This window comes from Podarcis cretensis, assembly GCF_951804945.1.
Source record: "Podarcis cretensis genome assembly, chromosome: 6".
NCBI lineage: Eukaryota > Metazoa > Chordata > Lepidosauria > Squamata > Lacertidae > Podarcis > Podarcis cretensis.
In genome coordinates this window covers 76798240-76816852 of record NC_137175.1, presented here as the reverse complement: position 1 = coordinate 76816852, position 18613 = coordinate 76798240, and the positions used below count along the sequence as shown (strand labels likewise).

General features: G+C 44.0%; 1 protein-coding gene and 1 long non-coding RNA gene across 7 annotated transcripts in view; one reads left to right on the top strand and one right to left on the bottom strand.

Annotated features, from left to right (window-relative positions):
* DPYD (dihydropyrimidine dehydrogenase) overlaps positions 1–18613 on the bottom strand; it is a 538621-nt gene that overhangs the window by 19480 nt on the left and 500528 nt on the right. For all 4 annotated transcript variants that reach the window (XM_079981197.1, XM_079981195.1, XM_079981196.1 and 1 more), the window contains one exon: positions 988–1131. In XM_079981197.1, the coding sequence (XP_079837323.1) occupies positions 988–1131 (144 nt within the window). The remainder of the gene's footprint in view (positions 1–987; positions 1132–18613) is intronic.
* LOC307218919 overlaps positions 1–18613 on the top strand; it is a 29973-nt gene that overhangs the window by 10815 nt on the left and 545 nt on the right. For 2 of the 3 annotated variants that reach the window (XR_013840133.1, XR_013840134.1), the window contains one exon: positions 15290–16674. This is a non-coding gene — a long non-coding RNA (uncharacterized lncRNA). Of the gene's footprint in view, positions 1–15289; positions 16675–18613 lie in introns of those variants that run through there. The other variant, XR_013840132.1, reaches the window with a different exon arrangement.

The window sequence follows — 18613 nt, the reverse complement described above, 5'->3', positions numbered from 1 at the left end:
GGGAGATGGACTAAAGAAAAGGAAATATGAATTGACCACGCCCCATAGCTTGACCAATCATGGCTAGGAGCAGCCAGGAGCTAGGTGGAGTCATAGATCTAAAAAACAAAAAACCCCACTTTGGCCATCTTACGTTTTGACTTGAAATGTTTGTTTTTGGCTTCTAAGAAGTATGTAAAGGCAGGAAGCAGGCAGGGGGAGCAGCAGTCCAGAGTACTGGCTGAAAAATGTGTTGCATATGAGTGAAATATCTGATTGGGGCTTGGGTTCCCTCCAAATTGAGAGCATACAGCTTGCGGTTAGCTATGTTGTTCACAAGTCCCTTCCCATCAATGTATGGGCATGAAAAAGGCTGGCCCCACTTTTACCTATGACACTCACCTGCTACTTCAGAATATGGGATGCTTACTAACAGACATGAATCTGGATCCTGTATGTATCACCACACTACCCCAAGGTGATCTCTCTCATCCCAGAATAATCTGGTCTTTTGTATCATCTTGACAGACGAAATGCAGAAGGCACACAAGCTAAAACGGTGTACAGTGGTACCTCGGGTTACAAACACTTCGGGATACAGACTCCACTAACCTGGAAGTAGTACCTCGGGTTAAGAACTTTACCTCAGAATGAGAACAGAAATTGCACACCGGCCATTTAAATCAGGCTGGGAAACCTGTGGCTCTTCAGATATTGCTGCACTACAATTCCCATCATCCCTGACTACTGGACATGCTAGCTGAGGCTAAGGAGAGTTGGACACCTGCAGGTTCCCCTGTCCTTATTTAACACACACACATACATTCTGTTTTTTCAAAAAATAAACACCCTCACATAAGGCTGGCGTTGCATCTCCTAAAGGCTTGAAGGATTTAGTTTTCTTCCGTCACTGTTCCAGTGCATATGACAACCACAAACCATCCCAAACTCACACCACTGAACCACGACACTTTGTACAAGAGGCCCACATTCTGTGATGCTACTTACTTTCACAGCTGGGATGGGCTTTTTAGGAACAAGATGTTTTCTCTCAAGCTGGGAAACCAGGGTGCTCTGTTCCATCATGTTCACTTTGGACTCAGCTATTATCTTCTTGCGCTGCTCAAGGTAGGGGCCAAAACTAGGAAGTTTCTAAAAGAAATAGAAAGTGTGCCATTACTGTTGTATAGAAAACAGTGGCCCCAGTGAGAGCGAATGACTTCATTCCACATTTGACAGACATGATCAATGATTTGAATGTTGAATCTATCTTTCTTGCCCTTCTCCCATGCTTCAGGGAGGCGATCCGCCTTCTTCATTTTAAAATTGCCACATGCATATTTATCCAATTAAAACATATTCATCACTCTATGAAAACTTGTTTAAAAAAGATTTTTTTAATAGCAAAAATTGTGCTAGGTTGTGTGTGCATTTATATCCTTTTGGTTCTTAGCCACAATTCCCCCAAGAAAATTTTTGATAGGAGTTTTAGTGGCATCACTAGTCTTGATGCAAAACAAATAAACCAATCAACCATGGATAAAGACTGCAATGTGCGGACAACAACAAAAATTGGAAAGTTTGGTAGTGGGATAATCTGTCCCTCAGTTACTGCATTTCTTTGGGGTATGTATCACTAGGGTCCTGCTATATAAAAATACACATCACTCATTAAAATAAATGAAATTCACTCTATGTTTATTATTATGGTGCAGGGAATATTATGCACTAAAGATTCATAGAACTTGGGTGAGAAACCTCCATTTGCTTAATGCTTTACATCAGTTTCCCCTTACAGCTAATGGATTTGCTAGCTAACTTTATAAAGCATGCTCTGAGATTATTTTGACATGGCGCTTAAAGGGATATTGGATCGGTTACTATAATGGCAGCCAGTTCCAAGCAAACTCTGGAAAGTGCTAATTTTATTCATTTCACTATTTGACCTCATTGAGCTTCTTAATCTTTAGCCTCTGGGCTTCTTTCATATAATGCAGCAAAGGGAAAGAATACTAAGCTCCAAAATACTCCACTTCCAGCCAGAAACCTATAAACGCTGGCTCCAATTTCTAAGCACGCCACTACCTACAGATAATGACTCTACACCACCAATCCATTAAAGTTCCTTGCAACCCATGAAGGTCATTGTGATCTTCCACCTAAGGAGGAGGACCATAACTCATGACACAGCATCTGCTTTGCATGTAGAAGACCTCAGGCTCAATCTCTGGTATCTCCAGGTAGAGTTACCAGCAGCTAAGAAAGTGTAGCACAGGCAGGGCAATGTGCTATGCAATGGTACCACATCACATACTTCAGGAGCCCTCTTCATGCGTTCAAGAGAATACCTGAAGGAGAGTCTCCACCCCCATTGTTCAGCCCAGACACTAAGATCCAGCTCTGAGGGCCTTCTGGTAGTTCCTCACTGTGAGAAGTGAGGTTACAGGGGACCAGGCAGAGGGCCTTCTTGGTAGTCATGCCCACACTGTGGAACGCCCTCCCATCAGATGTCAAGGAAATAAACAACCATCCGACTTTTAGAAGACATCTGAATGATGTTTGATGTTTTATTTGCTGGAAGTCATCCAGGGTGGCTGGGGCAACCCAGTCAGATGAGCATAATAATAATAATAATAATAATAATAATAATAATAATAATAATAGAATATGTGTGCAGGGGGAACAGGTGTGGGCACTGTTCCAATGTCCCAGAGCAGATTTACAGGGCATGCAAGCAGCATGCAGTTAGAGGAAAAGGCAGGGAAATGTCATTGCACTAGTGGAACTGTTTAGTTGAATACTGTCCTCTGTTCACATCACGTTCATTCCCATCAAAACAACCATATGTTGAGATCACCACTTGAAGATCATATAATCCCACTTTAAAGTGAAAAATTCTCTATGATCAGCTACATATTCCACACCCCATATTGAGCGCATCCAAGAAGTCACCCCAAAGGAAATGTATCTGGGATATCTATCTCTCTTCCAACACCCCTGATCCTATTTGACATATTCAGGAGAACTGTTTGTTGAGCTGTACACTTTGCCCACTTAAGGTCTGCATTCTTGAACCTGTGACTTTCTTTGAGGAAGACTATTGTACATCTTTAGGACACGGGTGGCGCTGTGGGTAAAAGCCTCAGCGCCTAGGACTTGCCGATCAAAAGGTCGGCGGTTCGAATCCCTGCGGCGGGGTGCGCTCCCGTTGCTCGGTCCCAGCTCCTGCCAACCTAGCAGTTCGAAAGCATCCCCGGGTGTTTTATGAATAATGCAGGATGGTAGTGCCATTCAACTTCATTATACATTAACATTGCAAATTAATAATTACTTTTCAAATGTGAGGAATGTGGCGTGGTTTGTTTTGTTTTTTTAAGAAAAAGAAGAGACACTAGATTCTTAAAGTGACATGGCTGGGTACCTGACATCTTTCTTTTATACTATGTAAGGGAATAAAATGTTGATTTTATCCTGTGACCCATTTAGTTGCTTGGGCCTTGCTGCTCTTTTGTGCTTCTGCCCTGACAGAATTACTACTTCATGTTTTACATTAAACATTGTTAGGCTTAATTTTAGCAACACAGAAATGCCTCAAGCTCAAAAGAAATATTTTCCTTTCTGATGGACAAATAACACCTGCAGCTGTCACATAATTTCTTACATGCAGATTCTCACACAAACACACTTGTACACAACTAGGTACCTTCAAGTTTGTAAATATATTTACAAGTGCAAGTAGATAAATAGGGACCGCTTACTAGCGGGAAGGTAAACGGCGTTCCGTGTGCTGCGCTGGCTCGCCAGTGGCAGCTTGTGTGGCTATTCCCTCCCCCCCCACAGGTGGAATAAATGAAGACAACGGACACAGAGTTTTAGGTTAATGGGCGAAAAATGGCCACAACTTTATTGATTACAGGAAAGAAGGGTATTGGCTTTAGGCATTGGCCCTAACCGACTATCCGGTCTGACCGGGAAGGGTTAAACACCAACAGGGGGAGCCACCCGAGATGCATATCCCTGGGCGCTCCCCAAGGGGTTACCGCTCGGGGGCGCGCTTTAGGCCCTAGCCTCCGTAGGTTTCGGACGAGGCGTCGCCCCTCGGAGTCCTTTAACGAACTACCCTTCAAGCATTGGGGGAGGTGATGGCGTTCCTCCCCCCCAACCTCATCTGCATGATAATACCCCGGCCAATGCCTACCGCCAAAACCGAGGGAGTTGTGACGATTTGCTACGAGGTAGGCGAAAAAACCAAGTGGCTCACAAAACCAGCCAATTAGCCAAATGGAAAAACTCCTACCAGGCCCCTTGCGGCGACCAGCCGAAGCCCATAGCAAGGTCAGTGGCAAAACCTAAAGGGCGGGTGGGTGGGAAACTGCGTCGTCTCCAGGGAAGAAAGGGGGTGAGCCAGGGGCTGCCCTGACCTTAAGTGGCCCTAGGAAGGCCCGCCCCTGCCGCCAGCCAATTGGCTGGCGCCACAGGGTATGCTAATTGGGTGAATCCCTGTCTCCTGCGAGGCTGACGCCAGCCTCGCAGAGTGTGGGCGGGGTCGTGATCCCACAACCCCCCCTCCTCCTGAAGGTCGGAAGGGGCATTGTGTGGCTATTCCCTCCCCCCCCACAGGTGGAATAAATGAAGACAACGGACACAGAGTTTTAGGTTAATGGGCGAAAAATGGCCACAACTTTATTGATTACAGGAAAGAAGGGTATTGGCTTTAGGCATTGGCCCTAACCGACTATCCGGTCTGACCGGGAAGGGTTAAACACCAACAGGGGGAGCCACCCGAGATGCATATCCCTGGGCGCTCCCCAAGGGGTTACCGCTCGGGGGCGCGCTTTAGGCCCTAGCCTCCGTAGGTTTCGGACGAGGCGTCGCCCCTCGGAGTCCTTTAACGAACTACCCTTCAAGCATTGGGGGAGGTGATGGCGTTCCTCCCCCCCAACCTCATCTGCATGATAATACCCCGGCCAATGCCTACCGCCACCGAGCCGCAAGCCGGCTCGCCGCCAATACCCTCAGACCTGTAACCAATCCCTAACGCCTTGAAAATTATCTGCCAACCAAATAGCATTGCCAGCATCAGATAGATGCACGCCATCCCAGTGATAAAGCATTTCCTTGTCAAACCGTATGCACGCCATCCCAGTGATAAAGCATTTCCTTGTCATACCGTATGCATGGGTGCTGAATGACCCGACCGCCCCATGCGGCCACTCTACGAGCCACCGTGCGCTCCACAATCCTCCTAGCTTTGTTCACAGCCACGGGTTTTTCTGCATCCCTTTCCAACATCGCCTTTCCAGCAGAGATGACCAGATTATTGTAATGTTTTCATGGGATGCCCTCAACAATTCCAAGTCATTGATAATGTTCCATATCAAGTCCACCCCTTTCCTATACGCCAAGTCGTTCTCGCTCAGCTGGATGACCATGGCACTGGGTGGGCCCTCAATGCCACTCCCACCCAGGGCTGCCACTCTACGCACCACCGCCCAATGCCAGGCTTTCCTAGCCCTGTTTATGGCTATCGGGCACCTGCAATCTCTCCAAACCCGCCTCTCCATCCACGAGGCCCCAAATAAACTAGTAGTGACGTTTGGGTAAGAGGCCTTAAGTTCCTCCAAGTCACTAAAGATATGCCACATCAAGTCGACTGCCTTTCTGTAAGCTAACACTTTTCGCCTAATTGGATAACTAAAGCATCTGGGGGCCCCTCCGCCGCCTCTCTGGCCCTAATAGCGGGCAACATTTTTTGGCCCAGCGCATTCTCCTTCGAGAGATCCAAGATATATTTATTTAGCTAAGGTGCGGCCCGAGACCGGAATTGATGGCGCGGACCCTGGCCCAATGCACCATGCTGTGCCCGATTATCCAGATGCGCGCCCTCGTAGCTCCTGCACCCTAGGTCCCCATTAGCGGCATGGTTTATATCCCAGTGGACGGTGCAGGGCCTATACTCCAAATATGCATCACAACGTCACCTGAAAGCAAAAGAAGGTAACAAAGCCAGGTCAGGTATACTGTGAACAATCACAAGGTCTTATGAATATATCCTTTATATGCATCAGACTTCCCTTAATGCATCAGACTTCCACTGCCCCCAAGTCCTTCATCCTTTCAGATGAGAGTCCCAAATGCACTGCTGTGGTGGCGGCCCCAATCCGAAAGGAGTTAACCGTGAATTTAGCTGAGGGTAAACCTCAGGCAGCAATCGCCCTTCGCATAACGTGCATGGACTGATGCCGTGCAAGGCCGGAGCCATCCCAATGTTCGAGGAATGGACCTGAGACGGTTGGTCCCATGTACATGAATTGTTTAGTGTCCTTTACTGCTGATCGGTTTTGGAACATTGGACATGCAGGACTAAATTGGATCTGAACAAGGTCAGGTCTCTCAAACTACCTCGGGCAATGGAATCTGGTTGGCCCTTACAAACCACTTCGCCACTGCGCATAGCGCCAAAGGCAATGGAGTATGCAGCTGTAAATAACTGGGCCTTGTCCTCGGACCAACAGATACTTCTTAATTTTCTTCCTTCTTGTTTTTTTTTTTTATGGTTTATTATTATTATTATTATTATTATTATTATTTTACATTTATTTATTTATTTATGAATTAGCATAGAATGTCATAAGTTAAGGGCCTTCTACCATCACTTTTAGGAGGCTGCGGCCTGCGCCAGCCCCACAGTGCCCTTCACACTAAGAAGGCCACACCAGGGTCTCTGGATTAAACAACCTTACAGAAAAAAGAGATTGCCGCCTACTGGATGTTTAAGAGTCTTTGCTGCACGACCCAGCACTCTCCAATGTACCAAGTATTGCAGAGCTTCAGCCTTGGTAGGAGGCGTGTGAAGCTTAGGATTTTTTAATTTACCTTGAGGTGTGTCAAGCGTAGGTTTTTGGTTTTTTTTTTTGGTTTTTTTTTTTGTTTTGTTTTGTTTTTTTTACTATTATTATTATTGTCATTATTATTATTATTATCATTATCATATTTTATTATTATTATTTTATAAGTTTGCCTTGAAACTCCATAAAGTCCACCCAAGCCCTTTTAAAAGATGTAAGCGTGGGCTTGGCTCCTGAAGCTAATACTCCCTTCAGGACATCATGTTCCCAAGGCTCCAAAGGTGCTCCCGGAATGGCTGTGGCAATTCGCTGCACCTGTGCATCCGTGATGCCCTTGTTAACCCCAGGGGTAAATTTGTTAGAGAAGTAGATGTTTATTTCTAAGCACTAAAGGTCAAAGGTCCGGGACAGGTTTGCCACTCTAGGAGTGCGATAATTGTTTAGACGGGACACTTCCCGAACTGATTCTTTGGTTTGGGGGGGGGGGTTCCCCGAGTTAGGGGGTAATGAAATGAGGATCCTGAGGCCATAAGAGAAACTCTTTGCTGCCTCTATTTTTTGGGTATCTATCGAGAAGGGTTCTAAGCGGTGAGGGCTCAACAGAAGAGAACATGCCAGTCAAGGGCCAAATTAATACCAGTTTCTGGCTGTTCTTTTTGGCGGGTCTGTGAGCTTTTCAAGACCCCTGATGGAAATGCCCCCTGCTGCCCGGAAAAGGCTGTTTACCTTTAAAACATGAAGACGCTGGGTGGTTACCTAGGCACTTCTCACATTCATGCACATACTTACAATTTGGCCCTTGGCACACACCCGTGTTGTACTCCCAGCAAACCTCATGGTGAGGGACTCGCTTGGCTTCAAATTTTCTGACTTTCCTTTTCCCACATAGGGACCCATATGCTCCATCCAGTAATTCTGGTCTTTTATTAATATATATATAAAGATGCTTCCTACTTCATATTATAATATCTCATTCAAACCCCTGCAATGCAGAATATGCTGCGGTCCCGTACAGGGATCAAACCAGCAACCTTGGCATTATAGGCACCATGCTCTAACCAATGAGCTATCCAGGCTCTCTAGAATTGTGTGGGACCCCAAGGGTCATTTAGTCCAACCCCTTGCAAAGCAGGAATATGTAATTGTTCCATACAGGGATCAAACCTGCAACCTTGGCATTATTGTCGCCACGCTCTAACCAACTGACGGTTCCGAAATATATGTAAATTATTTATTATTAATGAATTTTATTTTATTTTATTTGTTTATTTATATATTTATCTATAGATTTGTTCAATTAATTAATCAATTTAATCTTGGTATGTGACATCATTCCACTTATTCTCTTTTATTATTATAATGTATATTATCATTATTAATTTTTATTTATTATAATATTTTTTTTTTTAAAAAAAAAATTATTAAATTTAAATCCACTTATTTTATTTATTATTAGTAGTCTTTCTTTTTTTTTATTATTCTATAATTTATCTATTCATTTTTATTTATTTATTTGTTGTTATTATTATTCTATTATTTATTGTTATTGTTATTTATTACGATCTATGACAGTATTTTTTTTTTTGTTCAATTAATTACCACTGTAAGTAGAATTAATTGATGATGCTATAAATTGTCTACCATAACTAATGATGATATGCTATAAATTGTCTAGCATAACTAATGATGATATGAAATAATTATTCTTCACTTGACTGTTTGGTTTGTATTTGCCTATAAATTTATTTATTTGCCTCCTAACAAAGGGTCAGGCAGATAGACACAGCTAAATAACTCACAAGCATATAGGGATGGAACAATAGGCAGCCCCACCTGCAATCAAATGGAATCAAAGAAAATCGCTCTCTGGGAATTGTCCCTTTAACTAACACTTTGAAAAACAAAAGGTTATGCTGGAGGCCCAGCAGAAGGAAAATGCTGCCAAAGACAATGTATCCTTGATTGGCCATCCACCAGGTACCTGAATTAACAATGTAGGACGAACTGCCTGTCGTTAAGCGACAATGTATACTGCCTGGAAGCCGGGACAATTGTGATGGGATTTCTTAAACCAGGCAGCAGAATGAGTCAGACTGAAAGAAGGAAATAAAATGTAAGAGTAAAGGACTACACGAAGGGGAAACTTAAGGAGGGGGGAATAAATCAGGAAATAAGGCTCAACACCAGAAACAGAAAGCGGGTAAAAGGCTGCTGAATATAAGGCACACGGCAGGCTAACAAGGAGATAGCTACTAGACCAGCTGCCCGTTATAACTCACTAAACGCAGCCCACATGTTGAGTCAAAATCGGCAGGGAAAGGCTCATGCTTTAGCACGACTCAAAAGGGGGCGGCATTCTTATTTAAGACAATAAGGGACGTCGTCTTCCGCCCGCAGAAGGCTCAGGCGTAACTCCTAGGGCTATCTGCTTTAGCGAGATTCACAAAGATTTGCTTATATGCTTCTATCCCCCAAAGCAAGCCCCTGGATTATTGAAACAAGTTGGAAACAATAACAAAACAAAACAAACAAACAAACAAACAAACAAACAAACAAAAAAAAAACACTAGTTGGGACTTGAAGCTTTCTCCCGAATACTAACGCTGATTAGTCAATTGGGGGAGGAGCAGAAACCAAAATGCAGCAGCTGCAAGCCAAGAAATGGCAGAACAGAAAAAACGGAAGGCAGGGACTTTTTAAAGAGGCAGCTACAGGCACAAAGAATGGCAAGCAGGGACTTATAAAGAGCGCAGTCTTCAGCTGTGCCTAAGGGCACGAATTGTACCACACAGTAGCCACACATGCATAGGGAATCACGCACATTAGTGCCCCAGTTGGCACTCAAAATGTAAGAGGAGGGAGTGGGTTGAAGAGGAAACATGCTCACTCTACCCACTTGGGGAATCACGCACGCTAGCACTGTCTGTTCAAACGTACCACCAGCCTTAGATATATGTTTTAGGCAGTAGCCCAGTGGCTCTCAAAAAATACAATTTAAAAGAAAAAGAGAGGCTGGTGGAAATTCGCTACGCTCTGAATCGCACTTATCCTCAGCCACAGATGAGGCAAGCGCTGAATACAGCTTCCGTACCGAGAGTATAAAACCACTAAGACAGACTCATAAAATTTCACGGGTGGGGGTTAGACGACCTGAACGGCAAGAATATAGATAGGCTGCCCAGCACGTGCTCCCACAACACTCCCCGCGCTCTTACTGCTTTGTTAAAGCCACTGCGGGGAGGGGGAGAAGCAAGCGTTTTGTTTTGTATTTTAAATCACTGACGCAGGAGGAGCGAATGGGGGGGGGAGACCCCCTGGGGAGCTCCAACAAATGTCCCGCTGTCTACAGCAACTCTGGAGAATTACTGCCAAAACAGCTGTGTAAATTGCTCCATCAGCTGTTTGGCGGGAGGCTTAAAAGTAGCTGCGGATAAACGGAAGCAGCCACGGCCACGTGGGCTGAGGCAAAGGGGGGGGGGGCGAAATAAAAGCAGGGGTTAAGCCAGTTTTGTGGTAATATTAGTAACTCTGCTGCAGCGGGGCGCAGGGGATCACACATAGATGCACACTCCCCCAGCACACACAGCGGCGAAACCAAATTTGGACTGCTTGCACTTGCGCCCGAAATGAGTGGGGGTAGCCAGAAAAGGATACTTTGTGTGTGTGAGCGCGCGTGCGTGTGTGTAACCAGGCACTAGGAATGGGGGAAAGACAGCAGACCAGCAGATTTGGATTCAGAAAATTAGGAACCCCCTACTTAACAACCCTGAAATTAAACCGAACACCAGAAATGGGGGGAAATAGGGAAGTTAGCTCAACGAAAAGTAAACTGAAGCAATTTACATCCAAGCAAAGATCCAAACTCTCCCAGTACTCTAATCACAAGGAATTAGCTCCAATAGCAATAAACAGCCCCCCCCCCACTCTAGGCCTTGCGAAATACTTCCCTGGCTTCTGCAGACAGCAAGGAGGTTAGACCTGTTGACTCCCCACAGGACGACGATGAGGACTGCGTCGTCTCCAGGGAAGAAAGGGGGTGAGCCAGGGGCTGCCCTGACCTTAAGTGGCCCTAGGAAGGCCCGCCCCTGCCGCCAGCCAATTGGCTGGCGCCACAGGGTATGCTAATTGGGTGAATCCCTGTCTCCTGCGAGGCTGACGCCAGCCTCGCAGAGTGTGGGCGGGGTCGTGATCCCACAACCCCCCCTCCTCCTGAAGGTCGGAAGGGGCATTGTCACGCTGGCCACGTGACCCGGAGGTGTCTGCAGACAGCGCTGGCTCCCGGCCTCTTAAGTGAGATGGGTGCACAACCCTAGAGTCTGTCAAGACTGGCCCGTAGGGGCAGGGGTACCTTTACCTTTACCTTTATTGTACATCTTTAAGGGTTGGGAAGAGAAATGGGACGAGCTGTATCCTGATGGATCTGTCCTTTCAGTACTTCATCAGAGCTCTTCTTCGGATTGCAAGAGGAAGGGAAAGATACACACATTGTCCTTCACTTGAAGCAACAATGTGTCTTGGGGTGGCCTTGAAGATGACCCAGTGCTGGATCCTGATGATGGGGTTTGAATAGAACTGGCAGTCTGACCCTGATATAGACAGTACAGATCAGAATAATTTGCAGGATGGCAAAGTATCCCAGTGTGAAACGTGGCAGAACTCCCTGTCCCTTTGGTTTCAATGTAGGGCTTTTCTCTTGCCTCCCCTTTTTATCCAAAAGTAAATCTCTGGCACTCAGCTTCCAAAAGCAACCTTGTAACTGATGAAGTGTACAAATCTCCTGCAACCATGTGATTTTTGTTTCAGTATTTCTCCAGGGATTCATCATTGATGAATTTGTTCTCACTGGATAAGCTAAATCCTACTCATTTAAAGATAACAGTATCTACCAGTAGAACTGTTTCTATCTAGATATAAAAAGCATTAGACTGCCAATAGAGAACTGACAACATAATGAATCAACAATGAAACCTTAAGCCAGCAAAGCTTTAAGGTGAATAAGCCTGTTTCGATTATAATTTATTCACAGATCAATCTAAAGCCAATTGAGCATATTATGAACTAGAAAAGAGGCTGCTTTCCTAAGAGAAGCAGGCGCCTGATATCTTCATTTTCAAATTACTGTATCTTTTTTTTAATGGAAGAAACACTGGCTATGTTTGAGGTAATATGACCAGTTCATACTAATTATCTCAGATAATAATACTAGTAATTCATTACTTAATGATGAATATATGTACCTTATCCTGACTAGATATTTGCAAAACTCATGCACTTGCAGGTATTTAGTAACCTGGCAAAACATTTCCTCTGCTTCCAAGATTACAGTACTTTAGAGTGTCTCACTAGCCCTTTTAGTAATCACGGGATTACAACTGCATAAGAGGGCTGTCCTCACTGACCTTCCCATGGTGTTTTCACTGGCTCTGCCCCCTAAACCCAGTCCATTCATTGGAGGGGAAGTCTTAAGCGGGAGCCTACTCCACACATGCAGGCTTCCCACTCGGTTTAGAAACCTGATTGTGCATGGTTCAAAATTCCATAAGGAGCCTATATGTGTGCAATGGATTCTCCATTTCAGACTTCCCCTGCCCCACTGTGGTGTGGGCAGCAATGATGCAAGGACAGGGTCCACAAACACAGCCCACTCTTTCCCTCTCATGACGTTAATCAAATATTGAGTGAGCATCAGTATAGCACTTAGTCAAGTCTCAGATATATTTAAGATTAAAATTCAAAGCAGCAGCCAGCTTTAAGAATATGGGTTTTGTCAGGGCTTTCTTTCAGCTGGAACTTGCCGGAACTTAGTCGCCTTTCTATGAGAGTGAGGGAGGTGTTCGTGTTGAGTTCTGGCGCCTCTTTTCCTAGAAAAATAGCACTGAGTTTTGTAATGATTTGGGGAGGAATTCAACACCATGTTCTTCTGATCTTTCTGTCATGACAATCATTTCTGCTTGCCAGACAAAATGTTTCCCCTCTGCTCCCCTTACATGCTGTTCTGGGGGCTCTCCTAACCCTCCAGAGCAGATCTGGAGAGGCACAGGGAGCATGGGAAGAGGAAAGAGGCAAAGTCCCATTTAACTAGTGGGAGCCCTAGCACTGTCTTCCACTTGTATTGTAGCTTAATTGAATCCAAACCCATTTTTTTCAGACCTCATAATAACTGCCTTAAAGTTATTTTTGTGGGACGCGGGTGGCGCTGTGGGTTAAATCACAGAGCCTAGGACTTGCCAATCAGAAGGTTGTGGTTCGAATCCCCGCGACGGGCTGAGCTCCTGTTGCTCTGTCCCTGCTCCTGCCAACCTAGCAGTTCGAAAGCACGTCAAAGTGCAAGTAGATAAATAGGTACCGCTCTGGCGTGAACGTAAACGACGTTTCTGTGCACTGCTCTGGTTCGCCAGAAGCGGCTTAGTCATGACCCGGAAGCTGTGTGCCGGCTCCCTCGGCCAGTAAAGCGAGATGAGCGCTGCAACCCCAGAGTCGGCCACGACTGGACCTAATGGTCAGGGGTCCCTTTACCTTTAATATTATGTTAATGCAATTCATTAAATTTGTATACAAGCAACCCTCATTTTGTGTGGGGGTTCCATTCCAGACTCCTGCACACATAAGCCCCCCCCCCATTCTGCTCCTTTCCATGATGTCTTTATGATATTTTGCGGCCGCTTCCAGGTTTGGTGCATCATTCGGATGCGCCTAAATTGGGAGTTGCCTTTACTGCCTTTCTTCCATAGATCTCTGGGCACTTCACAGCACAGAAATAGTCACATCATCATTATATGATTTTTATGAAATACATGTCTTTTGCACACTTGGTTAGAACAAAGACTCATTTCATTATTTAAAACACCACCAGTGGATTTTCCAAGACTTAATTTGAACAGTTCAATGCATGGATCACTTATAAGGTTTTGCTTTTGTGTTCTGTGTGAAGCAGAAGTGATGAACCTGTGATACTCATGATTTGTTGGACTCAAATTCCCAGCAGCCCCGGCCAACATGATCAATGCCTGGCAACACTCGGAGCACTACTTTTTCTCCACTGCTGTTATAAAAAGCAATTCCTAGGCAAAAATAGGAGGGCTCTGTGCAAGTGAAGCAGCCATAAGCAGTTTGACTGAACATCAGTGTTTGTGTGTTGTATTTTGATAGCAGCGCATCTGCGGGGATTCCAAAGTAAGTAAGAAGAATATTGACAAGATTAATGAAGTATCATGGGAGGGGGGAGACATTCCTCACACATCTAATTCTCTTGTAGCTAAACAACAGGGAGTGTAGCCTTCATTCCCCTTGAGAAATTTTGCTCGTCTTTTTAAAAAAATACTCTCTGCCTTCAACATTCCACGAACATTTTGCTTGAACAGGGACCACCCAAATCTGCCTCAAAGTTTTGGCTTGGATAACATCACTCTCTGAAACATCACATCATTTGCTCATCTGTTAAAGGCAACACCATTCCTTCTTGTTTAGACTTCACTCAATGATCTTGATCTGATTTATTTGTCAGCTTTGAAACAAGAAGATTTGAGGGATTATTCTTTGCTACAGTACAACAACATTTCATGTTCTAAAAGACCAACTGGTCTGGTCTTCTGGCTATGTAATATTCATCACACACACAAAAAGGGGAGTTAAACACCATACTGTGTGTTTAACCAAATGCTTGATTAGCAAGGATGCCAAAATGAATAATATACCTCTGTTGTGGGAAGTAGGGAGTGTTGGCTTGGGGGGGGCACACAATGAAGATTTCAACAGATTACTGTGCTACTTGGTGAACATCTGGCAGACTGTCACTTAATAGACAATAACGTCTTCTCTAAACAGAAGAGACTTGAATCCATCAGGGGTTTCTTCAGTACCTTATGTGCTTAACTTAGGCTATAATCCTACACACACTTGCTTGGGAGTAAATACCATGGAAACCAGCAGGGCTTACTCCTGAGTAGGACATGCCTACACTTCCACTGCACAACATCTGCTTTGTGCTCTTTCCATAGATTATCATATTCATGACACTTTGAAGTGAAAACCGTTTTACAGTCTCACTCTACCCAAAGCATGAAAAAGAAATTTAAAACACTGGCAAGTTCTTTGCTTTCACTTTTTTGGGCATGTATGAGGAAGGCCTCCCTGGCCATTTTGGGGAAAGAAATTCTGACAGCTTAGCGGACTAAAGTTGTAACAAAGACAACAGCAGACTGCCTATTAAGAAACACCACAGAGCAACAAAATGTAACTGCTTTCCCCTCACGTTAATAAATATGGTGGGGGACTCTATGCTTCTGTACTATCAAAGTGTGTGCAGATAACACTGTGGAACATTCTCGGGGTGTTTCCACAAGCAAGCTTACCATTTTGTTTTGCATACTGTACATTAAGCCAAATGAAAAAGTGGCACTGCATATAAAACATACAACTGAGAAATGGCCACTGTCCATCCCCCCCCCCCACACATTTAACAGAGTTCAGAAACTGTTGGCAAGTCATTTTTCCAAAGAGGACACACCTGATGTGATGTGCCCGGAACCATGTGGAGATCAGAGCATGAGAATCTATGCACTGCTGGAGTCCCACTCTCTTACAAAATGGCACACAAGGTGGTCTGAGGGTTATCTGTCGGTCTTCTCTAAAAAGCGATTCCTGCCACCTAGGAGCAGCTAGCTAGTGCAAATGGGACTTGCTGCTAAGCACTATAAAACCAGTGTAGGAAGTTCTGCTGGGAGAGATGTGCATTGATGACACATGCTCTCAGGATTCTTTTTACACATTTTACTTACTTTGCAGACTCCAAGGGGGAAACCGATCACAAAAGGCATAAAATGCACCCAAAATATATATGTGACAGGATGTAATTAAGACCCGTTGCTCCCAGCAAGACTTGCTACACCGATTTTTGGTGGCTGAATTTACTTTTTAAAAGCAACGAAAATGACAGCCCAGCAGCCCCCAGAGCACCTCAGAATTGCTCACAAGCCCACCCACCTTTTTATTATTTTTGTGTGTCAAAATTTTTTGGGGGAAGTAGCTTTTCAAGGATACGATCATTAAAAACTCAGCATGGAAATGAGATGGAAGAAACTTTAGCCTGACATAGATTTTTGTCCTTGAGTCAATCTCTACTTTTCACATGCTACAAACATGTGCACAATGATGGGTGGCATGGGAAGGGTGGGGACTTTGTCTGAACCCCCTCTGATAAGGGCAGTTTTCTGAGGCAGATTACCTGGCCAAGGAAGCCTTGAATTTATTCAGGCTGGCATCACTCACAGCAACTCTCCTTCTAGCTAATACAGACAGATAAATCAAGGACACTGCTCACCCCTCCCCAATTCTATGTCTGTTTCCTAAAACCTTCACCAGCCACTCAAAGCCCTACCTTCTAGCTGCCTCAAGCTGTTTTCTTTGGCAAGGAAAAGCCTGTTGCCGACACAGCGCGAGTTAATTTATTGAAGGGTTTACCATTCCCTTTGGTTCTGATCCCAAGTTATAATAATTCAGTTTTGTGAAGTGTCCTTCATGCTCGGTGCTCACCAAAACCCCTTTATATTACAACAATGATTTAAATTCTTGTAAAGGAAAAAAACAAAACAGCACTGCTGGCCAACTTACGGAATCGTGAAAACAATTAATTTTGCCCAGCAATAAAAGTTCCACCTCCAAACAAAATATCAAAGCAAATAGAAGTAGAACTACAACTTTCATTTTACTGTAGTTTGCCTTCTGCCAATGAGCTGGAATGAGCTGTCCCATTCAGATTCTGAAAAGTGTATTTTTTTCCTATACCGCTTTATATTTTTTAATAAAAATCTCAAAGCGGTTTACAGCATATTAAATAAATCAATCAAAAAAACAACAGCCGGGCGATGTTCCTCCAGCCTCATGAGGAGCCTCTTCAGTAGGGCTGGTGAATCTGGGCCTAGCCCCCTAGACCAGGGGGAAAGGGAAAGGGTCTTGCAGGGAGTGGCCTTCACACTCACTGCTGGGTGAGGAGCCTTTTAAGCAAAGCTTCACCAGAGACAGTTTTAGCTTCTTGGGTTCTTCAAGGCTTGAGGAGCAGAGTCCTACTGAAATGAGACTAGATGGGGCTAACCTAGGGAAGCTTCCAGGTGAGCATCTCCAAGTTATCCTGTATCACTGGTCTTTGGCTATAAGGTGCAAGTGGAATAGCAGCTGATGCTCCACACTACCAGGGGGAATAGGAACATGGAAAACAGTCTTTTCCTGAGTCAGACCATTGGTCCTTCTAGCTTGGTATTGTCTATGATGACTGGTGGTGGCTCTCCAAGGGTTTCCTTCAGCCCTAACCTGGAAATGCTGGGGAGTGAACCTGGGACCTCCTTCATGCAAAGCAGACACCCCACAACTAAGTCATGGCCTTTCCTATTGTGAATAGCTGACATTGAAAGGGGTGTGTGATTCTGACTAGGATTGTGGCTGTGGCATAAGAATAAAGCTGCCCTTCCCTCATGCCATGTCTCCAATCCAGCTCAGCCCTCTCCCACTACATTTTCTCAAGTGATCTGATAAGACTCTCATAGGGGAAACAGGAGAGAATGATAGTTGCTAGAGATCTATATCTCTAGCACAATTGGCCAATTGATGCACTGACATTTTGGAGATGGGGCTATGAAGGACTATCCCTTCGGTCTCTACATAAATAAGAAGACTAGCTTAGGCTTTGAAAAACACGACTTAGGAACTGTGAGGATTCTGTAGGTTGACATTTTATTCAAATTTACACTTTAATGTAAAAAACAAAACAAAATCAGAATCTAATCTCAAATGTATGCATTTCAGATCTAGAAAACAAAACCACTCCTTCTGGCCTGGCCTAATAAATGTCTACTTAGGATATTTTCTTCTACTGAGGTCACCAAAAAGCTCTTTGGTACACAAAAATGCCAAGCATTTCTCATAATGGTTTATTAATCTCTCTTTTATATTAGTTTATTAGTGCACAAGTGACAGTTCCTGGTACTCGAAGCAGCTTTTTTTAAAGATTAAAAATATGTGATAATACAATGCTTAGATGCTCTGAGACACATACTTTATGTCTTGAACTACCCTAAAGGGAAAATAGCAACTTCTAGCAAGCACTGGTGATTTAGCACAGTGTGCAATTGAGGTATGTGCATACTTTGTGTAAGCACACAGATTATATATGGGTATGGAAAAGCCAAAGGAAGATTCAGTTGCAATTTTGTTTCTCTCCCATGTTGAATTCTTTTGTTTCGTTTTTTCAAAAAAAGGAGATGGAAATAGCATGTGTCTTGCATATATTAGGTTCTGAGCTGCATTGTAAATAGGAAATCTCTCTGATAAATCTAGAAGTAAACTCCCCCTTCTGCTGGATCACATAACTCTCCTTGTGTTATACTAATAGATTACATAAATGCAAACCATTGCTAATAATTCCTAAATAAACCTTCTTCCACTTCAGATTCACTGTAATCCATCTCTTATGTCAGATGAACTGTGGTACTTATCCTCCTTACTGCAAAGGCTATAATGCGGCTCCTTATTCATCTCTCATACACAGTAATCCCTCCACCTCAACTTTGCAGATTTCTAATTTAAATGTAAAATATTCATGGCAGACAAAGAGCCCTAGTCTAAACAACAGCTCTTATAGCTAATACAAAGGATTCTGACATTGTCTTTACCTAATCTTTTTAATAAAATAAAAAACCCACAGGCTACATAGTGATTTTATTCATCACAATGATTATCTGCATTTTCTGCAGAAATACAAGCTTTAATAACAGCAATTAGGAATAATCTTGAAG